Source organism: Giraffa tippelskirchi, chromosome 7 (assembly GCF_054371585.1).
Source record: "Giraffa tippelskirchi isolate mGirTip1 chromosome 7, T2T-mGirTip1v1.2.pri, whole genome shotgun sequence".
Classification (NCBI taxonomy): Eukaryota; Metazoa; Chordata; class Mammalia; order Artiodactyla; family Giraffidae; genus Giraffa; species Giraffa tippelskirchi.
Genome location: NC_137281.1, coordinates 145,464,734 through 145,490,958, shown reverse-complemented (window position 1 = coordinate 145,490,958; position 26,225 = coordinate 145,464,734). Strand labels below are relative to the sequence as shown.

Here is a 26,225-nt window from a genome sequence, read left to right as displayed (position 1 = left end):
ACTCCCTGCCCGTCCTTAAAGACTACTTAGGATTACTTTCTCTGACCCTGTCTGAGATAAGTAACTTTCCTTAGTGCTCTCTAATAAACTGTTATCTCAGGACCAGAACGTTCTTCTCTATAACCCTGTGCTCAGCAGAGTACATCTACATAGTAGGTACAAAATAATCATACCAAATGATTAAGGGGAAAAAAAAAACAAAACAGCCCTTTCAGTTACTATTAACTTAGAAATTCTTAAACATGGGTCAGTACTCTGATACTTGAACAGAGTTTAACTCTGATTATGTATCTCACTTTAGGAACACTAGCTGTCTTAAAAACAGCCAGTGTTTCTTAACTTTTTTGGGGTCACAGACTGGCAGACGTAGCTGTCTATTCATAACCATTCCCTCCATCTTGTCATTAAACCCTGGTTTTATTCAGGTACAAGGTGATCACGTGCTTAGGGGAGACTGGGTTCCTTGCCAGTCCCCAAGGGTGAACCATTACTGGCCCATCCAAACCAATCGTGCTAGCCTCATTTCTCCTGACAGGAATTCGTTTAGGCACAGGAATGCGACTAATGCCATTCAGCAGCATGTGAGGGGAAATATCCTTCAGAGCTTCTGGGATTTTTCTCACTGATAAGAAGACTGGGAGCCAGAGGGACAGAATTCCCTTTTCTACCTTAGGATAATATTGTTGGTGCGTGTGTGTATGCTAAGTCGCTTCAGTCATGTTCAGATCTTTATGACCCTATGGACAGTAGCTCCTCTGTCCATGGGATTTTCTGGACAAGAACACTGGAGTGGGTTGCCATGCCCTCCTCCAGGAGATCTTGCAGACCCAGGGATTCAAACCAGTGTCTCCTATGTCTCCTGTACTGGCAGACAGGTTCTTTACCACTAGTAGCACCTGGGAAGCCCCTATTGTTGGTATATGATGTCAAAAACTGTAGTAGCCATCTAGTAAATATGATGGAAGCCAAACTAAGAAGGAATCCAACACATCAAAGATGGCACAGCAGAAAGATGGAACTAACAGTGGTCTCTGATGCTAACGGTGAGTCAGTGAATTAACCAACCCTAAAAATGATGCATCTCTGGACTTCTTACACAGAACACCTTTATCCTTTAAGCCATCGTAATTGGGCTTTCTGTAATTTTCAGACAAAAACAACCTGACTCACAGTATATTGGTTTGCTGGGGCTGTGGTAACCAGCTACCACACACAGAGTGGCTTAACTACTGTCTCACAGTTCTGAAGGCTGGATGTCCATGACAAAGGGGGTGGCAGGGTAGCTTCCTTCAGAGGGCTGTGAGGAAAGGATCTGCTCCAGGCCTTTCTCCTTAGCTTTTAGACAGCTGTCACCTCCCTGTGTTTTTTCACATTATCTTCTCTCTATATATGTCTACCTCTGTTTAAATTTCCCCCCTTTATAAGGACACCAGTCAAACTGGATTAGGACCCACCCTAAGGACCTCATTTTAACTTGATTACCTCTGTAAAGATCCTATGTTCAAGTAAGTTCATACTTGGAGATACTAGACAGAGGATGAGATGGTTGGATGGCATCACTGACTCGATGGACATGAGTTTGAGCAGAGTCTGGAGTCGGTGATGGACAGGGAAGCCTGGCGTGCTGCATTCCATGGGGTCACAAAGAGTTGGACATGACTGAATGACTAAACTGAAATGAACTAAGATACTAGAGGTTTCGGAAGAGGTTTTTTAGGAGAACACAATTCAACCCATAATGGAGACCTTTAAAAAAATCTAGTGAAGGTTATGGATACTTTCTGCAGAAAAATATACATGTATATGTACACACATCCAATTTTGTTTATAATTTCAGGAGATTCATGGACTCTTAGGTTAAAATCCACAGCTAAAGTATCTTTCTGAACAAGAGAGACACTTGAGCATTACCTACACACATCCAGAAGCTTAAATCAGTCACTGCCTAAGTAGTAACATTATACTGCAGGTAATTCTAAGGGTACTGTGTTATGTACGGTCATCAAGGGGTATCATTGAGGTATTGGTTCCAGGACCCCCTTAGGACACCAAAATACGTGGATGCTCAAGTTTTTTTTATATAAAATGTAGTAGTATCTGCATAAAATCTATGCACATTCTCTTGTATACTTCAAGTTATCTCTAGATATAAATATCTAATACAGTATGAATGCTATGTAAATAGCTGCGAATACAATATAAATACCATATAAACAGTTGCAGCAAATTCAAGTTTTATTTTCTGGAACTTCCTAGAAAAAAATTTTTTTTAAATATTTTCAATCTGTGGTTGGTTGAATCTGCAGATATGGAACCCAGGGATATGGAGGGCTGACTGTATACATAAAAGAGGAAAGAAATAATTTATTAAATGAAGATTATGCTAAGATCACCAGAAAGCTTTAGGAAAGGAAGTTACCAAGATAGTCTTCTCTTAAAGGCATAAAGTCAATAATATTCTTTATTTTACTTGAAAATTTTAGGCATAATTTGGGTGAGACTGTTTTACCTCAGAATTCCTAGCATTAACTCATTCTTACAGGGACTTCCCTGGAGGTCCAGTGGTTAGGACTTCATGCTTTCACTGTCAAGGGCACGGGATCAATCCCTGGTCAGGGAACTAAGATCTTGCAAGCCATGCAGCATGACCAAAAAAAAGAAAAAAGAAATATTTCTTTTAATTAAATGAAAATATACAATCTACACTGAAAAGTATTAGTACAAAGAGAAAACACACTTAATTTGCATTAATCTGTTAATATTAAATAAGTCTTAAAACCTAAAATAGTTGAGGTCTAACCACCAGGAATGAAGAGCCTTTAAATGCTCATTTCCATGGCCCAACAAATCTGCGTTGTCAGTAAGGCTGGAAGGAACTCTGGGGCCAAGCCAACTGGCAGGAAGCAAAAGTGAGACAGAAATGGAAGGAAAACTGTAATCATCTGTGTACAATATCAATGTAACTTCCAACATGTGAAGAACTAAAAAATTCTGAAACTTTGTGCTATTTGGCTTTGAAGAATAGGATTTAAAATCATTAAGGGCCATTTGTAAACTGTGGCAATCAGGTTAAATAAGTTTGATTTCTGTTCTCTAGAGATAAGTAAGATGGTGTTGCTGTTCAGCTGCTAAGTCATGTCCGACTCTTTGTGACCCCATGGACTGCAGCACGGCAGGCTTCCCTGTCCTTCAGCATCTCCCAGAGCTTGCTCAAACTCATATTCATTGAGATGGTGATGTCATCCAACCATCTCATCCTCTGTAGCTCCCTTCTCCTCCTGCCCTCAATCTTTCCCAGCATCAGGTGGCCAAAGTACTGGAGCTTCAGCTTCAGCATCAGTCATGCCAATACTGAAGCTGAAGCTTAGTGATGGTAAGAATGGGCTTCCCTGGTGACTCAGTGGTAAAGAATCCGCCTGCCAATACAGGCGATGCAAGTTTGATCCCTGAGTCAGGAAGATCCCCTGGAGAAGGAAATGGCAACCCACTCCAGTATTCTTGCCTAGGAAATCCCCTGGGCAGAGGAGCCTGGTGGGCTACAGTCCATGGGGTTGCAAAAGAGTCAGACATGACTTAGCAACTAAACAACAACAACGATAAGAACAGCAAACAAACAGACATTTTCCTTCCTCTTTACCATTACAAATTGCTGCAAAACTAAGTTAAATTATAAGGTAAAGTGTCATAAGAACAAATCATTGAAAATTTGATCATTAAGATACCTCCGAAGTTTGAAACAAAGAATTGGGAACATTTGCAAAACCACATGGCAAATGATACACAAAATCCTTAATTACTGAGACTAAGAAGTTACACATTTTTTCTTCCATAGGAAATCCTGAGTTATGGAACTCACACTGAGTGATAACAAAAATTAACTCTGCCTGAGGGAACAGGGAGATATAAGTAGAGCGTGGGATTTGAAATGGCCTTAAAGGATATGTAGTTTTCCAGATAAAACTGGAAAAACCAGGTTGATGTTAGCAACGTCTTTCTGTGAAGGCCCAAGGAATGTGAATTTTATCTTATAAGACCCAAGGAGCCAAAGAACAAAGAAAAGTAGAAGTATGACATAATTGGCTTTGTTTTTTAAGAAGTATCTGCATAGTAGAGGATACTTTTTCACCACTGACTGTGGCAACTAACAAGGTCACACACCTAACAGATGCTCAATTAATAGCTGTTGACTGATTGACTGAAGCCTTAGGAAAGGGTTGTCAGAACTGTAGACTGACACATAAATAAGGGTTAGTCCAAAAAAGCAATCCTGGGTATTCACATAAATAAACAGCAGTATTTAAGGCTTAATGTTTTATTTTTTGTTATTGCCCAAAATGGGGTAAGTATTATGATCTGTAACCAAATAATGCCAATTCTTCTTTTGCCACATTAATACGACTTTATCTGGCTTTAAACAGGAGGACAAAGCAAATCAATAACCTTATCTAGAGAAGGAAATAAAGCCAAGTAAAATTGCATCTAAAACATCAATGTTTATTTCAGTCTGTAAGCCTTTTTTTTTTTTTTTTTTTGCTTGTCTGTACAGTCTCCAATCATCCCTGAGATACAAGCGATTGGGCTCTTCTGGACCCACCAGTTAAGGGGAGGGAACATTTATCTACCATCAATTCATGGGACACTAATCTCCTTCCCACTCCTCTGATTACAAGCAAGCAGGATGCTAGAGGAAAAGCCTCAACTGAAGCTTTAAAAATAAATAAATAAACCCAGCCCCTTCTGCTCCAGGAATACAGAAAAGATTGGCATTAATACAAGAGAAAGTGATCTGCCCAAACAAAAGCCAATCTGAAGGAGGCAGCAGCGCCGCAAGCTAGCCTGGCATTATTGCTAGGAAGAGGGCACCCTTGTTAAAAATGTATATTTTAATTTTCTGTATTGCAAAAGGCCCCAATTTGCCCGGGGATCTAGCTAAGCTGCCATTTTCTACTACGACAGAGTCTAATCTTTATTTAATAGATTTAGCATCTATCTTCACTAGAGTGGTCTCTAAGGAAAAGGGGAGGGGAGAATGAAGGGGCAGAAAAGAGATGCTCAGATCCCCCTCCCCCTTTCATCCAGCCGGCACTCATGTTTGTGTTCAAAATTCAATTACCTCCTTATTGATACTTCACAGAGATATTTAAGCTGCAAACATGAAGCCCTGATTTCCCAAGGGGCCATGCCCCTCTCTATTTCACTGCTCTGCTTCCCCCTGGGTGAATTCCTGAGGCGTCCATATTAATAGGTAATCAGTCACAATTCATTTATTAAACAGCAAGCAAGGTTTATCAGCCTGCTCTGATTAGCCCGAAGAAACCACTGAATTCCTAATTTATTTATGGAAATGTAGGTGTCTTTTTGAATTCCATTCAGGAGCTGCAGGAGCGCTGTGGTCTCAGCACGCTGCAGTCTTACCAGCAGCACAAGCAGCGCCTTCAGGACCACGGCCGCTGGCCACCAGAAGGCAGAGAGCCAGGGACGCACACGCAGACACTCTTCTCTTGGCCATGGGATTTGGATCCACGTAATCCTTGGATTACTACTTATTTGACTGCTTTCTGTTTACATAAAAGAGTTGGAAATGTTGTCACTAGGCAGCCATTACAATCCACCATAACAGAAATCAATCCCTGAGACGCTGCTTGTTGTTGATTGGCAGAAAAGTGGCCCTAAATGGAGTAGAAATGAGGACCTCAGTGAGCTAAAAGACAATCCTTCTTCTCAGAGTTAAAACCAACACCAGACTGGAATACAAACCAAAACCACTAAAATAATATTTCTTGAGCATTCCTTTTAGAATAGTAGCTAAATCAGATCCTGTTTTAATTTTGTACTGTTCTAGGCTGCAGCGACAAAACAGCTTCGTGTGTAATTTCCACAATTCCAATCAATTAGCAATTCACACAAAATTGCCCGTTACTAATTAAAAGGCCAATACAGATTAAATAAAGCTCTTACAAGTAGCATTAAAACCCAAGCTAACTGCCCCAATAGATGCAATTAGTAAAGACACTGTTTATGGGACATGAGGAGATCATATAAACTAGACTCTTGTTTTCAGGTAGAATTATAGGACTGTTTCTTCTGAAAAATGATTAAAAAAAAATTAAAAAATGTAGCCAGTGTTTCAATGCCAACGAAGAAGGCTGTTAATGCTATCTTTCTATGGGTTATCCACAGCCAATATTTTCAAATCCTGCTCTGTGTTCTTCACACAGTTCACTATGATTAAGAGCAACCTCCCCACATAATCTGCTCTATGAAGTGAAAGGCAAACCATAATCATGAGAACAATATCAAATTCCAACTGACAGACATTCTACAATGTACCTGACCAGTACTCTTTAAAACCGCCAAGGTCACCAACAACAAAAAAATCTGAGAAACTGTCACAGCCAAGAGGAACCAACAAAGAGATATGACTAAATGTAATTATGACATCCTAGAGGAGATGCTGGAACAGAAAAACATTAGGGGAAAACTAGGGAAATCTGAATTAAGTATGGGGAAAAGTGAAAAAGGAAAATTCATTACTTGTAACAAATGTACCACAATAACCATAATAGGGGAAACTAGGTTATGGGTTTATACAGGAACTCTCTTTTACGATTTTCATATCTAAAACTGTTCTAAAATTTTAAATTAATTAAAAAAAACCCAGAAAGTGGCAATTTATAAACTAAATTAGAAAGTGGCCAAAACATAAGTAACTTTTATATTTTTATAAGAGATTTTAAAAGATCATTTTTCATTAATAATATCTTTGAAATATAAACACATTAATAAATTTTAAATTTTCATATATATTTATTTGTTTCTACTTGACAGGAATAGCAAAAATATATTTAGTATATATTTAGCTATTAAATATATTCTCCAGAAAATGTCATCTCCATTCAAGATGTTAATTACAATGGGAAACTCCCCAACACACACACACACACACACACACACACACACACAAATACACAAAAAAGAAAAAGGTAAACCAGTTGTAATATTAAACTTAAATATAATTAGGAGGACTATTTGTAAAGAAAATCAATATACCCTCAAGTCAATATTAACACTCTTCAGATTGTGTTGATGTTCCTCTCCTTGAGTTTGAACCATCAAGAAATGACTTGCATGTGCTTTGGCTAGAGATGAAACACAAGGTCAAGTCAGAAGCACTAGCTCTCCACACTCTCAAATAAATAATCGTATGCAATAGGATTCTGTTAGTAATTCTAAAGTGAAACATAATAAAATTTTCTTTAAAGGTCCAATGTTTTTATTTGAACTGTCCAATACATAAAAATACTAGGTATGGCTTGGACTTCTATCATACTTGGAGAAAAGCAAAAAATGCATCATGGCAGGCATGCTTGTAAGAACTATTACAGAGTCAGAGAATTTGAATCACAGCTCTTCGGCTATCCTAGACATTTGTGGACTATAAAATGAGGTCATGGTCCAACTTACTCAAGTCCAGTTGTCAGGCTTTGGAAACTATGCACTTAAAGCATTTAGCATAGTATCTATTATTAGGTATTCATATGCCCATTGAAACTATGATTATCAATGTTTCTCAATAGGTACCTGATGACTCTAGGCAGAAAACCTGAGAAAACAAAAAGTTAATTGAAGAATCTAAAAACAACCCATCTGTTGAATCCATTAATACAGCATCCTTGAAAAGTCAATGCTCCTACTTGACCCACTTAACAACCTACGTGGAAGGCAAAGCAGGTATTTATCACCTATATGGCATGGATGAGAAAAAGGAAAAATTAGGCAGGGAAGTGATTCACTCAAGGTCAATAGCTAATACAAGCAAACCCAAGACTTGAATACTTCTGACTCCAAATGGTCTCCCATTCTACACCACAGGCATGTTTTGTCCTCTGGCAGATAACTCAGACTTCTCTGGCATATCACTCTAACCCATGTCAAATTCCTTACAACAAAACTCCTTGTAATGTCACCAGATTTCCTAAACCTCAATGCTTTCTTCAGGCACTACAACATTAAGGAAATTTCAAAATGAAAAAAGAACTACTCAAATAGCATTCTATTTGTATTAAATTATCAACACAAACAGATTGGTCAGTCACTTTAATTTTTCTTTTAATTTATGCTCATGTACAACCTAATTTCCTCACCAATAAATTTCACTGACATCTTTGTCCAAAGCAGTATGTTATCTCACTCCTGTCATATACACATTTCCAAATATAAGACAGAACAAAGACATGCTCAAATCCTTCCTGAATATTCTGTACATTATCACCCAAAAAAAGAATTAGTATATTAACCATCGTCTTATTGCAAGCTATCATTCCAGTGCTTTAGGTGGGAAAATATGTCTTCTAGATTTGTGGACTCTAAATTTTGTTGGTTCATTCAAATAGTAATACATGAAACACATATAGAAAAAGTATTAAAACATTCTTTCTGATGTTTGTCCCTGCATGTGACCCTTTATCAGTTGTACTAAAAAAGTTTCCAGGAGTTATCCCCTATGTACCCACATTTTAACTAAAAACTTCAAAGGGAACACTGCCATCTACTGAACCACATTCATCACCATTCTCTATTACACTGATACCTAATTTAATGGGTCTCTGGGACCAAAAATTTTAATACTAAGGATGTTTATGTTAAAAGCAAACTTTTAAGGCACAAGAAGTTGTATACATTCACAGCTACCCTGACAAAGATACCCCAGGAAACAATTCCTATTTTCTCATCAAATATATAAGGCCTGCTCTAAGCAATACTTTGAAATCTGGGGGGTTGGTTCCCTTCCTCTTCAACATCCTCTTTCCTACCTGACTGGAAAACTACTAATGCCTGATACTCTTTCATGAGCTTCCCACATAAAACCAGAAAGGCTGTGAGTGCTATCATTTCCATTTAAGGATAGACTGGCAATAAGACTTGACTGAATTACTTTTAATTTTTATCTTACCCACTAATTTTAAATTAAGAAAATTTAAGTATAACATATACACAGAAAAAAGAACAAATCTTAAGTATACATATGAGGAATTTCACAAAATGAACACATCTGTGTAGGAACCACATACATCTATGAATATATAGAGAACTATTCCCAGCACCCCAGAAGACTCTCTCCTCATGCCCATTCCAGCCACCACTATACCCCAAATGCAACCATTATTTTTATTTATATCGCTATTAATTATCTTTGCTTGTTTTTGAACTTTATATAAATGACATAGTGTAATATATATTGTTTTGTGTCTAGTTTGATTTACTCAAGGTTAAGTTTCTGATGCCCAAGAATGCTCAAACTATTGCACAACTGCACTCATCTCACATGCTAGTAAATGCTCAAGATTCTCCAAGCAAGACTTCAGCAATACGTGAACCGTGAACTTCCAGATGTTCAAGCTGGTTTCAGAAAAGGCAGAGGAACCAGAGATCAAATTGCCAACATCTGCTGGACCATTGAAAAAGCAAGAGAGTTCCAGAAAAACATCTATTTCTTGCTGGAGAGGGTGTGGAGAAAAGGGAACCCTCTTACACTGTTGGTGGGAATGCAAACTAGTACAGCCACTATGGAGAACAGTGTGGAGATTCCTTAAAAAACTGGGAATAGAACTGCCATATGACCCAGCAATCCCACTGCTGGGCATATACACCGAGGAAACCAGAATTGAAAGAGACGCGTGTACCCCAATGTTCATCGCAGCACTGTTTACAATAGCCAGGACATGGAAGCAACCTAGATGTCCATCAGCAGACGAATGGATAAGGAAGCTGTGGTACATATACACAATGGAATATTACTCAGCCATTAAAAAAAATACATTTGAATCGGTTCTACTGAGATGGATGAAACTGGAGCTCATTATACAGAGTGAAGTAAGCCAGAAAGAAAAACAACAATACAGTATACTAATGCATATATATGGAATTTGAAAGATGGTAACGATAACCCTATATGCGAGACAGAATAAGAGACACAGATGCATGGAACAATTTTATGGACTCTGAGGGAGAAGGTGAGGGTGGGACGTTCTGGGAGAATAGCATTGAAACATGTATATTATCATATGTGAAACAGAACACCATTCCATGTTCGATGCATGAGACAAGGGCTCAGGGCCGGGGCAATGGGATGATCCAGAAGGATGGGATGGGGAGGGAAGTGGGTGGGGGGTCCAGGAGGGGGAACACATGTAAACCCATGGCTGATTCATGTCAATGTATGGCAAAAACTATTGCAATGTTGTGAAGTGATTGGCCCCCAACTAAAATAAATAAATTTATTAAAAAACAAAACAAAACAAAACAAAAAAAACACATCTATTTCTGCTTTATTGACTATGCCAAAGCCTTTGACTGTATGGATCACAATAAACTGTGGAAAATTGTGAAAGAGATGGGAATACCAGACCACCTGACCTGCCTCCTGAGAAATCTGTATGCAGGTCAGGAAGCAACAGTTAGAAATGGACATGGACAACAGACTGGTTCCAAACAGGAAAAGGAGTATGTCAAGGCTGTATATTGTCACCCTGCTTATTAAACTTGTATGCAGAAAACATCATGAGAAATGCTGGACTGGATGAAGCACAAGCTGGAATCAAGACTGCCAGGAGAAATATCAATAACCTCAGATATGCAGATGACACCACCCTTATGGCAGAAAGTGAAGAAGAATTAAAGGGCCTCTTGATGAAAGTGAAACAGGAGAGTGAAAAAGTTGGCTTAAAGCTCAACATTCAGAAAACTAAGATCATGGCATCTGGTCCCATCACTTCATGACAAACAGATGGGGAAACAGTGGAAACAGTGGCTGACTTTATTTTTTGGGGCTCCAAAATCACTGCAGATGGTGACTGCAGCCATGAAATTAAAAGATGCTTACTCCTTGGAAGGAAAGTTATGACCAACCTAGATAGTACATTAAACAGCAGAGACATAACTTTGCCAACAAAGGTCCGTCTAGTCAAGGCTATGGCTTTTCCAATAGTCATGTATGGATGTGAGAGTTAGACTATTAAGAAAGCTGAGTGCCAAAGAATTGATGCTTTTGAACTGTGTTGTTGGAGAAGACTCTTGAGAGTCCCTTGGACTGCAAGGAGATCCAACCAGTCCATCCTAGAGGCGATCAGTCCTGAGTGTTCATTGGAAGGACTGATGTTGAAGCTGAAACTCCAATGCTTTGGCCACCTCATGCGAAGAGCTGACTCATTGGAAAACACCCTGATGCTGGGAAAGATTGAAGGCAGAAGAAGGGGAGGACAGAGGATGAGATGGTTGGATGGCATCACCGACTCAACGGAGATGAGTTTGAGTAGACTCCGGGAGTTGGTGATGGACAGGGAGGCCTGGCGTGCTGTGGTCCATGGGGTTGCGAAGAGTCGGACACAAGTGAGCAACTGTACTGAACTTAAGTTTCTGAGACTCATTCATGTTGCTTCATACAGTGATAGTTTGTTCATTTCCAAAGCTGTGTAGTATCTTACAGGGCTTCCATGGTAGCTCGGCTGGTAAAGAATCTGCCTGAAATGCAGGAGATCCCGGTTCGATTTCTGGGTCGGGAAGTTCCCCTGGAGAAGGGATAGGCTACCCACTCCAGTATTCCTGGGCTTCCCCGGTGGCTCAGATGGTAAAGAATCAGCCTGCAATGTGAGAGATCTGGGTTTGATCTGTGGGTTGGAAAGATCCCCTGGAGGAGGGCATGGCAACCCTCTCCAGTATTCTTGCCTGGATAAATCCCATGGACAGAGGAGCCTGGCGGGATACAGTCCATTGGGTCACAAAGAGTCAGACACAACTGAGCAACTAAGCACACATAGCACATAGTATCCTAGAAATATACCATAATTTATCTACTGATTTTATCATCACAGAATTTTTGGACTGTTCTTGTTGGGTCTATTATGAATCATTCTGAGTATTTTCGTATGCATCTTTTGTTATACAATTTCTGGAGTATATATCTAGCACTGGAATTATTAAGTTATAGGCTGTTAAGTATAATCAGCCTTAGCAGATACTGCCTAACAGCTTTCCAAAATGTATCGATAATCACATGCCATTTAAAGTCTCATACATTTCTCAGCAAAGGGCCAATCTTTCAACTGTAAACTGTCCCCATTTAGAAGAATCTGAGACACTTGGAAGCAAGTAGAGAGTACTCTGGGGGAGGGAGGTCAGAGTTGCTGAACTCATAATCTGAGACCTTCCCAGACTCTCAGTTTCCCTTGGAAGACTATGACCTATAGTTCAGGATCCCTAGAAGCCTATTTTGAGAACAGAAGAGGCTGTCTTCCATGGCACTGTACCCCAATACCAATTTATCAGCAGGTTTCTCCCATCCAGGTTCTCCTAAACACTCTCTGAACTCTAATCAACACCTCAAACTCCCAGATAAAGATATTGTATGTTTCTGAGTACAAGCTAAGTTGTCTTAGTTAGAATTCAGACGTTCTTCCTTCCTATCAGATTATACAGAATGCATTTTGAAGTAAAGAGGTTTCAAAAAACAAAAGAACAACAAAAAAACCCTAACATTATTACTAGAATTGAGTTGGAATTACTATAATAGGAATCCCTCCTCCAAGATTTCCCCTATTTATCGTGATAAAGACTTGTCAATAATGTAAGAATCCCATGTCTAACTTCATTCATGTACCCATCAGTCCTGGTGCAGTCTTATCTCATCATGATGTCTCAACTTAAAGGCAAAAAGGAGACAGCTGCCAGAATATTTTAATACCTATGAATTTAGAGAATTGCTCCACGTCAGTCTAATCATTTTGTAGAGTTATAAAAATATCTGCTACAAAAGTGGTGCTATAAGGATGTGTCCTTATGTAGCTGAGGGTAATAAAACACTGCACAGCCCTGGGTCACAGTCTGCCAAACCAGAGCTGATGTACGTCAGTGCTGCTGTGAATTTTTAAAACTGTTCTGGGTAATCTTTTTGAAGGAATCCTGTTTGTTTATTTAAATAAGAATTAGCTGTGATAGTAACCAACTGCTTCAGGGCTTCAACAATGAGCTGTGTCTAATGAAAATTCAGAATTCATCACTGGATGTCATAAGAAGGTTAACATTTAACATGTAGACTCTTAAAAAAAGGAGAAAAATCAGTATTTTTTTTAAAATTAAGGATCTTTGAGACTCTGATGGGTAGTAAATCCATTCAGCATAGAAAGCAGAAATAATCAAAATCACTGCCTAGGTGCAGGTCAAACTCAGCTCACTCCAGAAATACTTGACAGTGACTACTTTCCTATCACTTTGTTGCCACTTAACAGGCTTAACAGGGTAAACCCGGAGAGGCTGCTACATGGTTTGGTGGCCAAATTATAACGTAAGGTTATTCTGCCTCACTAACTGTTTGACAACTGGACAAATAAGGCAAATATTTGTTGTTCAGTTGCTAAGACGTGTCTGACTCTGAGATCTGGTGGACCACAGCACTCCAGGCTTCCCTGTCCTTGATGCCTTTTTACTATACCAGCACACTGCAAGCAAGGAAAATGATATGAGAAAAAAGGATCTGTGCAGGTTAATCAAACAGTAACTGCTGCATGGAATGCTACATTTGACATGAAATCTCACAGTGAGAAGGAAACCAATTTGCCAAAGATGATATACAGTGTTTCTTTCACTCCAGTTTAAATGTCATTTTTTAAAAAAGACTCTACCCAACCACCTTCAGCCCACTACGATCTCTCATTTTTGAATTCCTCTAGTACTCAAGTGGCATTTAGTGCATGCTGTCTTGTACATACTTGCCTTGCCATCGTAATCAGATTATAAGCGCCTTGAGAGGAGTTTATGCTTTGTTTTTGACAACCAAATGTGAGAACACCGCTTTTCACAGCTGGTCATAGTTTATTTATTATGATAATATCTAAATCCTAAGAAATAGATGTCAACCCTTGGTAGGGTCAGGATATTAAAATAAGTACCAAGGATGATCAGGATATTTCAAATCTACTTTGGGAAAGAATGAAGGGAAGAGTAGAGGCTAAATGGATTCATTCATGAATGGAAGAAAGTGGAACAAAATCGAGAGGCGGTTGAACTTTGAACAATGTGGGGGACAGGGTCAAAAATCCGTGCATAACTTCACATCTGGCCATCAGTATCTGCAGTTCCATATCTGCATTTAACCAGCTATGGGTTGAGTAGTACTATACAGTGTGAGTGCTCAGTCAGTTCAGTCACTCAGTCGTGTCCGACTCTTTGTGACCCCATGGACTGTATTCCGCCAGGCTCCTCTGTCCATGGGATTTCCCAGGCAAGAATACTGGAGTGGGTTACCATTCCCTTTTCCAGGGTATCTTCCAGACCCAGCGATCGAACCCACATCTCTTGAGTCTCCTGCATTGGCAGGCGGGTTCCTTACCACTAGTGCCACCTGGGAAGCCCTTACAGGGTATATGGTACTATAGTACATATTTATTGAAAACAAACTCACGGTATAAGTAGACTCACACAGTTTGAACCTGTGTTGTTCAAGGACCAACAACACATCAAAAAAGACCGTTCAGTTAGCAGTAGGCCTGAAATGGACTTCTTTACATCCTTTTGGGCTTCCTCGACTAGGTTCATTTCTGTTTTCTTCTTTTTCTCATACAATTCATTTTAAAATTGATATACAATCCACATACCATAAAATTCACCCTTCCTTATATTGTGGTAAAATACATTTTACTATCCTAACCATTTTTACATTTCAGTGGCATTAAGTATATTCATGTTGTCGTGCAACCAATATCCAGACCTTTTTCATCGAGTAAAACTGAATAAATTACATTTAATTAAACCCCCATCTAAATAATAACCTCCCATTCTCCCTTCCCCCAGCTCCTGGCAATCACAGTTCTACTTTCTGTCTCTATGAATCTGATTACTCTGTCACTTTCTAAATAAGACTCTACCCAACCACCTCCAGTCCCCTATGATCTCTCACTTCTGAACTCCTGTGGTGTGAAAGTGGCACTTACTGCATGCTCTCTTGTACACATTTGTCTTGCCATTCTAATCAGATTAATCAGCACCTTGAAAAGAGTTTATGTTTTGTTTTTGTTTTCATATAAGTGGGCACCTTATATAAGTAGAATCGCATGTATTTTTCTTTTTGTGACTCACTTATCTCACTTAGCATGTGCTCAAGCTCATCTGTGTTGTAGTATGTATCAAAATTTCCTTCCTTTTAAAGGCTAATTAAAGGCTAATTAATATTCCACTCTATGAATGCATTTTGTTTATCCATTCATCCATCAACAGACACTCAGGTTGTTTCCATCTTTTGGCAATTACAAATAATGCTGCTATGAACATGCATGTACAAATATCTCTTCCAGTCCTTGCTTTCAATTCTTTGGGGTATTTCCCCAGAATTGAAATTGCTGGGTCATGCAGTTAATTCTATTTTATTTTTATTTTTATATTTTTAGTAACCACCATACTGTTTTCCATAATGGCTGAACAATTTTTACAGTCTCACCAATAATGCAAAAGGGTCCAATATTTCCACATCCTCACCAATATGTGTTACTGTCCATCTTTGTATTATAGTCATCTTAGTGGGTGTGAAGTAGTATCTCATGGTTGTGACTTGCATTTCCCTAATGATTAATGATGTTTAGCATTTTTGCATCATCTGCTTATTGGCCACTTGTGTATCTTCTTTGGAGAAATGTCTATTAAATCCTTTGCCCACTTTAAAAATGGGACTGCCTTTTATAGTTGAGCTGTAAGAAGTCTTTATATATTCTGGATATCAAACAATTCAGAAATGATTTGCAAAAGTCGTCTCTCAATTCTGTGGGCTGTCTTTTTACTTTCTTGATGGTATCTTTGAAACATAAAACTCCAATTTATTATTTTCTTTTTCTGTTTATGCTTTTGGTATCATATCTAAGAAACACTGCCTAATCTAAGGCAACAAAGATTTATGCCTATGTTTTCTTCTAAGAGTATTATAGTTTTAGCTCTTACGTTTAGGTCCATAATCCATTTTGAATTAACATTTGTATATAGTGTAAGGTAGGGGGTTTAATTTGGGGTTTTTGCATGTGGATATCCCATTTTCCTAGCACCATTTGTTAAAGAGACCATGTAGTTTTCCCCACTGAATGATCTGGCACCCTTGTCAAAAACTGATTATAAATGTGCGGATTTATTTCTGGACTTTCAGTTCTATTCCACTGATCTATATAGCTAACCTCATGCCAGTACTACACCTCTTGATTATTTGTAGTTCTGTACTAAGTTTTGAGACTGGGAAGTGTGAGACTTCACTTTTGTTCTTTTTCAAGATTATTTAGCTCTTCTGGGTCTCTTGTATTTCCATGTGAATTTTAAGATTTACTTGTTAATTTCTGCAAAACCAGCTTCATTCTTGACCTAAACAAAGTACAGGGGTAGTTCCGGTATGGAAGGATCCATAATCCTCACAAGGTTAATCATGCAAACTGGAATATAATGGGATCTCCTCTCTGCTTACACTCACCTAACACCAAAGCTAACTTATATAGGTGGGAACAACCTATACTGGCATACACTCAATTTACACAATGGTGCTGAACAATGAAAACAGAATCCAATGTAATTTCTAACGGTAGAATTCTTACCTAAAGAAAATAATCATTATATCTCATCTGTGGCCAAAAACCATTTACTTCCTTCTAACAGTGCCACAAAAATTCCAGAGAAAATGAGACTGCTACCTTAAACACAAGGCTAAATAATGCCATTACAAAAAAAACTTGAATTTTTCTATACTTTATACTTAAAGAGGAAAACAAGTTATTCTGAGCAACTCATACATATATGAGTTGTAGTATCTAAATTCAAGTCTTTCAATATCTGTGAGATTTCAACCATGAAAGCATGAAAGTCAATATAACACTGGTGTTTACTTGAAATTTTGTTGAGGAACTACTCTCAACACACTGAAGGGGCAAAGTCATTCAGCTACTGAGTGAGCCTAACAGTCCACTCACCACCTGCATCTCACCATGACTCTGACATTCCCTAGTGGTACTCATTTACATAATAAAAATAACACTACTGGAAACTAGAAAGGACTAAAAGCTTCCATAAATTTGGAATAAAGGATGGATAGAATACTTCTCTTGGGGCTGGCTCAGATCTGTGAAATGAATAGTTCCATCACATATCCAGAGGCATATAGTAATGTTAACAGGAAGTATACCAGCTTTTATCAAAACATTCTTCAGTACAGAGAGAGAGGAAAAAAGAACTTTGATGAAAGCTGATAAAGCACTGAGAATGATACTGGAAAATAGAACTCATGACCACAATGTGATTTAGGAGAAATGTAAAGGGTTCATAAACAGGAAGGATTAGTAAGTCACAATAAGAAATTGTTGAACATAGATAAAATTGACTTACACTAAAAGAAAATGCCTTTATAAACATAAATCATGACAGAGGAAAGGCAAGCTCCTATTAGACAACTAGATATTTGTCATGTCCAAATCACATAAGTGTTGGGAACTGAGTGGTGAAAAACTCAGATGCTCACATATACTTATAGAGTTTACAGAGTTTAAGATCAGGCTGACGTATCTACTGGGTAGTAACTGTGCAGACTTTATGGAAAAATTATGTTTGCCCTATTAATCTGAGAGCCTCCGGACATAAAAAGAACTCCCTTCCAAATACTGATATGCTAATAAAAAACCCTCAGATACAGGGCAATGTTTTTTTGGACTGGTTTTATAAATACTTTATGCCAGAAACAGAGAAGTATCTAATTTCTAAAAAGCTGGAACTTTAGTTCTCCCCATCACAGACAATGTGCAAGGTTGTCTTTAATGACTATAGTTTGCAACTCTAAGTCAAGGTGATGCTCCTTCCACTTAATGCTTCTGACTTTTCAAGTGGAGTGTAAAACACAAGCTCAAGGTATATGACTTTGCTATACTTTCACTGGCATCATAAAGTGCTGTGAACAAAGATCTCAAATTTGGTAACTGCCAGCTTTAGAAGAGGTACATCCTTGATTATGTAAGAAATATTATGGAATCTCTTACTGGAGACTGGGTGATCCAAAAGAGTAAATGTTTATCCATGTGCCTTATGAAAGAAGGCAGTGTATGACTTCAAGGAGATTATTGTCACAGGTAATAAAGAGTATACCATTAATGCTGACAAGACAAGAAGGTGGTAAAGTTTTGGTGGGCACACATAAAAGTGACATGGAAGAATTAGAAGAGCAACAAGACTTAGAGATGATTTCACAAAGAATGACAAAGGATGACATCGAAGATTTAGAAGAAATCTGGGAGGGGTGGTTCATAAATTTAATCAAAGTTCTAACATGGAAAACTGCTAATTGACATCAAAACAAGTTATGATCAGTGAGTAAAGCTTTAGGTAATAAAATCTGCACTGATTCTGTACCAGGGAATAAAAGCAATAAACAGCTACCATTCATAGTGTTCTTTAGAAAAAAGCTATCACTTCAGGAAGGTTTCCCCTCAGAATACCGTCTTACAATTATGTCTCGTATCTCTTACATCCTCTACCATTTACCTCTTTCTGCAAAGCTAATGTTGAAACATGACTTTTTCTGTAGTTCAATACAATTTATGATCTCATCATACAGTCTATAATTATCTGGTATCACTACTTTGGATATGAAGATTCAGACAAGTCCAAATTAATGCTTCTACTAATAATTCAATATATTGTAGCACAACATTTGTTTTAGTGGAAGAATTACTTCTAATTATGTAATAATTCACATGAAAAGCCTAAAGGGGTAAACTGAATTTTTTTCAACCATATCTCATTGCATTTTACAGCAAAAATGATATGCTATAAGGTTATCACAAACTTGGGAATTCATAAAGTTCCTCCATGAGTGTCAAGGTCCTACCCTGAAAGCAACAAGTTGACTCTAATTTGCCACAGAAATGCCAGATGCTCATTTTACAGGCAGATTTCAAAAGCTTTATATTTAATGAGAAATTGTTAGAGCAACATTTGGCAAGGGAAGATTCTCTCAGATGTTGAGAAAAAACAGCAGAAGCATCTTTTTGCTTCATTTTTCCTAGGATAAATTGACTGAAACAATTTGACAGTCAAAGATAAATTGAATAGTTAAAAATCTTCATGGTAAATTCTTTGTTGAAAGGTCAAACACATCTGCTGAAATGTATTCACAATCATTCTATTTCTTTCAGAGTAAGATGAGAGAACACAGTACTTGAAAGACACAAAATAGTGTATAAAACCAGAATGATGTTCTGTTACACTGTAGGTATTCTTCACAAAGCTGTTTGTTGCAAGTCAGTCATTTACAGTACAATTTTACCTATTTCGAATCTCATCTCACTTGTGTTCTGTCTATAATAAGAAACTCTGCTCCAAACTTGCCTAATTTGCTTACTAGATTCATAATCGTCTGGTGGCTTAGGGAAACCCCTAGTCTAACTTGATCAGAAAACTGAAATGTTATCAAGAGAAGTGGACACAGGTGCAAATGTCAGCGAACTTTTCATGTAAAGGGCTAGACAGTTAATATGTTAGGTTTTGTGGGCCACATTCAGTCTCTGTCTCATACTCTTTCAGTTTTTGTTTTATTTTTATAACTCTTTAAAAATGATTCTTGGTTCACAGAGAATACACAGTCAGCCAACCTTTAGAGCAGCACCACTGGATGCAACTGCTCTATGTCTGTGCTGTCCAAAGTGGGGGATACCAGTTGCAGGTACCTATCAAGAGCATTTACTGAGGAGTGCAACTGAGGAGTTATGTTCTAAATTTTGTTTAACTTTTAATTAATCTAATTTTAAACAGTCACATGCAGCTAGTGGCTACCATTTTGAACAGCACAGGTCTAGAGAATCTACAACAGCACACAAGAGCCCCAGAAATCACTGGATACCTATGTCTCTCAAGAATCTACTGAAGATTGGACAATAAGTAAGTTGGGTTATCAACAGTAATTGTTACTAATAATGGCCTCCAAGTATTAAGCATTATATAACAATTCAAATGACTAACATCAAGGAGGAAAAATACGGTGTAAGAAATTTGAAACAAAACTCTGGGACTTCACAATTTAGAATGACATTTCTTCCATACTTGGGCAAATCAGAACTTTGAAGTATTGAGAGAATTAATCTAAAGAGCTTTGAGTTAAAAAGACCTACAATGTTTCTACTTTTGATGGAAATGAAAATTTTTACCACTCAATTTGTATAGATTCTATTGAAGATGGATGTAACTAAAATTAGGCTTCTGTTAGCCTGAGAACACAACTGATTTCTCCCATCACTGCCCTGAAATGCTCCTAGAAAATTGCTTTGCTTCATTCATCACAATGCTACTCCCAGCAAGGGCCCTAAAGTTCATGAGGCACAAACTTCCTTTGTTAGCCAAGCTGTTACACAAGAAACCTAAGTCCTCATTTTCACGTGCTGACAAAACATCTTCCAAGTCCATTACTGCATTCATAACTTGATTCTTGGAACTTGTGAGGTAGAAAATTAGGGGAGAAAACACTCATTCAACTTCAGAGGAAGCCTCCGGTCAATGCCTTAGACTACATCCACTGAAGGCTATTTGTTTTCCCCACCTATCTGGGACAGAACTCGTCTCATTTAACTAAGCAAAGAATTTAAAACACACAGCAGGGTGCAAATCACTACATTATGTCCAGCTGATGATCCATGACTAGACTCACACCATTCCTCCAAAAAAGTTTGGCCTCTAACATTTTCTATTTTAAAACAGTCCCGGAAGTAAAGGCAACATTCCTGAAGAGGGGAAATCACTTCATGTAAAATCATAGGTTGAACCATGGAACACAAATCAGTAAGTGCAACCAATTGGTTCAGTAAGTCTTCACTCATAGGTCCAAGTCAAACTGTCTACAAAGAGTCTATCTAGCATTGGGACTTCCCTGGGGGTCCAGTGATTAAGAATCCATCTGTCAACACAGGGGACAAGGGTTCGATCCCTGGTCTGGGACAATTCCACATGCCGTGGGGCAACTAAGCCCGAGCACCACAACTACTAAGCCCATGCACCCTACAGCTCATGTTCCACAATGAGAAGCTACTACAATGAGAAGCCTGTGCGCCACCACTAGAGTAGCCCCTGCTCTCTTCAACTAGAGAAAAGTCGACACAGCAACAAAGCCCCAGTACAGCCACAAATAAATGAATCTTTTTTAAATAAAAGAGCATAGTATAGGGGAGAAGGCATGTATACCCACACTATGAAATTCCATGAAGCAATTGAGAAACAATGAGGTAGATCTATCTGTACCGTTGTGGAAAGATATCCAAGATAATTGTGAGGAGGAAAAAACAAGTTATAAAACATGTATACATATTATGATCTCATCTGTGTGGGGGAACATATATAAACTTCATTAATACACAGAAATGTCTGGAAATGTTCATGGAGAAACCATTGATGGTTACCTTGAATAAGTTCAGCAGGTAAGGTCTTTACTTTTCACTTCATATCCTCCCTGGACAAGGAAATGGCAACCCACTCCAGTATTCTTGCCTGGAGAATTCCATGGACAGAGGAGCTTGGTGGGCTGCAGTTCATGGGGTCACAAAGAGTCAGATATGACTGAGTGACTAACACTTTCATATCCTCCCATACCACGAAAAAAAATTTTTTTTAGTCAAGAGCTTGAATTACTTGTATAAGTTTAAATTTTTTTTTAAAAGTCTGGTGAGATCTCTGCAGTGGTTCCCCCAAAGACATCTTTACTACTGCAGTGCTGATAATTTGAATGAAAAAGTCAAAGTTGTTCCTTTTGTACCTAAAGCCACTATAACATTCCTAAGATTGCCTCGGTCAATAAACTTCTATAGTGGGAAGGAGAGGAAAAAAAATGTATCACAACATTATTATGAAACTGGAAAAAAAAAAAAAAAAGGCACACTCCATATAGGGCCTTGGTAGGACAAGACAATCCACAAGTGCCAACCAGCTCTAGGCTATAAGGATCCCAGGAGAATCATCACATTTCAATTACCATCACTAACATTACTTATTATTTGGCCTGCTCCAGTCCCTAAGGAAGGCAGCTTGTGATGACAATACCCAGCCTCTTCTTGTAGAACAATTCATTAGGCAAAGCAGAACAGCTGGGGCAGCCACGTGCGCGTACTTAAAGCACCACCCCACTGGGACCTCTGGCCCAGATTTCCCTTTTGGTGAGGGACAGCCACCACTCTAGTGACAGCTGTAGAGTCCTCCAGGGACACTTCAGGTTTAATCAGTACTTACCGCACGGGAGAGGGCCATTTGATTTCTAACATAAACTAACGGCACCCCGCTCTCAGCAGGTTACACCAGACATCAGATAAGAGGCTTTAGGGCATTTTTATCTTGTTCTAATGCTCCAGAGTTAATGAGGCAGCAAAAGATACTGTCATGGAGCCCCAGTGTAGCTATATTATCCAATAAACAGACTCTTCCCAAGACAGGTTTAATATGGATCGAGGAGGTAAAGAAGGCTGCCTTAACACCGATGCCACTGAGAGGATGAGAATCCAGGCACCAGAAGTAGGCCAAAATCATGCATACTCTGCAGTAGACAGTGCTGCAAGGAAAGCAAGGAGTTGTTCCTAAACATGAAGAGTTAAAATGCTGATTTTTACCATCTTAAGCAGCATAAGTCTAATAGCATCATTATCTGGCATTTGGGGCCAAGTTTTCAAAAAATGCTTCTAAATGAATCTATTTACATATTTTGCCAAAAAGTATTCTTAGGAGTTAGGTTATTTTTTAAACTAGCAATATAGTCATTATGAAAATAGCTTATATTAATATTGTATTAGTTATAATAATTATATTACATTAAGCATGTAATATATTAATAAAGGGTATTATAGGTTTTTTCTTTTTACTGGCTATAAAGCAAATTCTATTATGTTAAACAGTAATATCACCAGAACCTACATAATATCAAGCTTTAGAAATAATTCAATCATTCATTCAATAATACTGATAGCCTATTATAATCAAGGCTATGTGAGACACAGTGAAAATAGCAATTAGCCCTTGGATTCCCTAGTCCAGGTTAACTGTATAAAACAAAATTTTACTTAAACAATCTTTTTTTTTTTGTATCTTAGAATCCTGGCAAATATATGGAAACTGTTTCTCTTCATAACTAGAAATATCTACTCAGAACCTGCTGAGTGCACATAAATATTACAAGCTATTAAAAAATGGTCAATATTAAACGCTGACCATTTCTTGAGTGATTTCCCTCCTAAAGATTTAAGACAAGTTGAGATCTATTTACTTCCTTGGAAACCACCCCTCAGAAAGACAAAAAGGTCTGCAAGATCTCTTAAAAAGACTTGCTGGGTATGCGTTCACTCATTTCTAGAATATCAAACATACAATAAAGAAAACAGAATCATTCCCTACACTTTGATTATAATTCACACAAGATAATCAACAAATTATAAGAATGAAGTCCAATTCAGAGATTAACATCCATCCATACAAAAAAAGTGATTCTGAGCTTTTTCTATATAACCATCACCTCGCGTTCTTCTACATCTACTGACCAATCATCGCTCTTCCACAGGTCTCTTGTTCCCTGTGGCAGAGAATGTTGGTTGCTTATTCCAATTCTTCTCCCTTTCCTTCTTATTAGAAGAACCCCAATTCTTACTTTGAATCTGCCTGCAATTCAGGAGACCCCGGTTCGATTCCTGGGTCAGGAAGATCCGCTGGAGAAGGGATAGGCTACCCACTCCAGTATTCTTGGGCTTCCCTTGTGGCTCAGCTGGTAAAGAATCTGCCTGCAATGCAGGAGACCTGGGTTTGATCCCTGGGTTGGGAAAATCCCCTGGAGAAGGGAAAGGCTACCCACTCCAGTATTCTGGCCCGGAGAATTCATGGACTGTATAGTCTGTGGGGTCTCAAAGAGTTGGACACGACTGAGCGACTTTCACTTTCACACTTTCAATTCTCATGCAGCAAAATTACAGCCCGGGATAAAAGAGTACATTTTTTTGCAGCTAGTCACGTCAGTCAGTTCAAATGACTAAATCCTGTGGGATTTCCAGGAAGGCTGCTTAAGAGGGAAGGAGGTAGTTGTATGATACTCCTTCTTGTCTTTCTCCCTTCTCACATTCTTCTGGCCTACAACTCAGGCCCAATGGCTAGATCTCTAGCAATCATCTTTGACCATGAGGTATCCTATAGGATGGAAGCCGGGTACTAATAAAGTGGAGTGAAAAGAAAGAAGCCTCAGTTTTATGTAGCTGAACTTCATCCTAACTAATAGACCTAGTATCCACATCTTTTAGCCTATATAACCTTGATAGCTAAGTTATTCATTTCAGTGATGCCTTAATGGCACTTTGGCAAACAAAACTGAAGTTTTATAATGCATACCCCACTTCCACACTAAACTGTATTCTCCTGGTAACAGCGGCTTAAAATCTTGACATTGTTTTTACTCTTATGTCTCTCCAGTTTTTTATTACAATTTCATATCTAGTCCCTCCCCCTACAAATATGTCTTATCTGTCCCCTCCTTTGCATTCACACCATCCTATCTAGTATAAGCCGTTACTGCATTCCTGAGCCGAAACAGCTTCCTAGCTGGTCTTCCTAGCTCCCCATCACCACACCCTTCAATTCTCTCTGGAGGTGACTGCTAGACTTTTGAAAAGGATTCCTCAGGCTTTCCATAATTTAGATCCTCCTCACTTTTCCAACCACAGTCCTCATACCCCCACATTGCTTCTCAATCCGAAATGTCTTCTTTCTTACCATATACTACAAATATTAGCTATTAACTTCTACTTAAGTTTCATCTCTTCCAAGAAGTATTCCTTGAATTCTTATCTCACTTTTTCCTCTTTAGGAGCTTCCCTCAGACAGGGAAGAATCATGTGAGATGAACATGGTTTGAAAAAGGCCAACCCATGCAGAGCTGTAACACCAATGTCAAGATTTGTTTTTTTAAAAAAATTTTATTCCAAGAGCAGTGGAAAGTCATTGATGGGTTTTAAGAAGAGAATAAGGCCATGTCAATTTGTGTTTCAAAAATATTACTCTGACTGTGGAGTGAGGTAGTTATCAGAGAAAAGATCAATTCTACAGCTAATTCTGCTAGGAGAAGGGGAAAATACCAGAAACGGATTAAAGAAGCTGGATAAAGCTGGCTTAATGTAGATGGAGCACTTGAAACTCAATATTCTAGAGGAAAATGATAAGTCTTTTGAGTAAATACATGTTCATTATAGGAAAAAAAACTAATATTTATTTAAAAAGCTGGTGTGCAGAATTTAGTACTAAATGTTCTTCTATCAAGAATGTATTGGCATTTACAGTGCCTTAACCTTCATTGAACCTTTAAAAAAAGAAAGCTACACAAAATTTTGAGAAAAAGAAAAAGAAATTCTCAATGTGGAAGGATATGAGGTATTTTGCAATTACTGTTAATTTTTCTTGGATGTGATAACAGCATTATTATGCAGAAAACTGTCCTTATTCTTAGGAAATGTATCCTGAAGTATTTAGGGGTAAAGTGCCTGATGTCAGAAACTTATTTCAAAATAGTTCAAGGAGAAGGAAAAAAAAAATACACACACACACATACACACATCGATATCCATATCTATAGCTATGGAGAGCTCATGGATGCTTAAAATTTTTTCGTGATGAACCAGTGGAGGAAAAGAAGACAATGTAATTTCTTCTTAAGCTAGTGGAAAGGGGCTTCTTTCCTGATATATTCATGACATTGATATTCATTTATTTGGTAATTTGAAATGTTATTTTTAACCTACATCTCTAAGGAAGTCTGGGATCTTAAAAAGTAAACCACCACAGGAGGATAGTCACCTAAGAATTATCCTTTCTACAAGTAGTTAACAGATCAATCATGCTCCAGCCCTCCCTTTAGTTTCAAGCCTGGCTACTCCTGGATTTCTGATTAAGAAGAAGGAGGAAGACACTGCCTGTGCTTTTTCAAGTGGGAGACAGTTACTGGACCATGCTACCTAGTGCCTATGCTTACTAAACATTTAAGATAATGTTACCAATCCCTGCTATGGACCCCTTTCAGAGAATAGCAGGTATACAACTTCATATTCAAGTAATCTTTTATTGTGTTGCTCTCTTCTTTGTTAATGTCATTATGTTCCAACACTGAGACTGTTGGCTAATTAAAACCCTTGTTTTTACCCAACCTGACAGCTGACAGCACC

At 38.2% G+C, this 26,225-nt stretch overlaps 1 protein-coding gene across 12 annotated transcripts in view; it reads right to left on the bottom strand.

Annotated features, from left to right (window-relative positions):
* Positions 1-26,225, bottom strand: part of LIN52 (lin-52 DREAM MuvB core complex component) — a 145,599-nt gene that overhangs the window by 71,399 nt on the left and 47,975 nt on the right. The window contains exons 6-7 of one of the 12 annotated variants that reach the window (XM_081509180.1): positions 7,051-7,139; positions 4,474-5,669 (exon numbers count right to left, since the gene is read on the bottom strand). The exons of 9 other annotated variants lie outside the window; for them this stretch is intronic. In XM_081509180.1, coding sequence (XP_081365306.1) covers positions 5,544-5,669; positions 7,051-7,139 — 215 coding nt within the window. In that variant the 3' untranslated portion in view covers positions 4,474-5,543. Of the gene's footprint in view, positions 1-2,509; positions 2,628-4,473; positions 5,670-7,050; positions 7,140-26,225 lie in introns of those variants that run through there. 2 more of the 12 variants (XR_014059266.1, XM_081509187.1) reach the window with 2 other exon arrangements.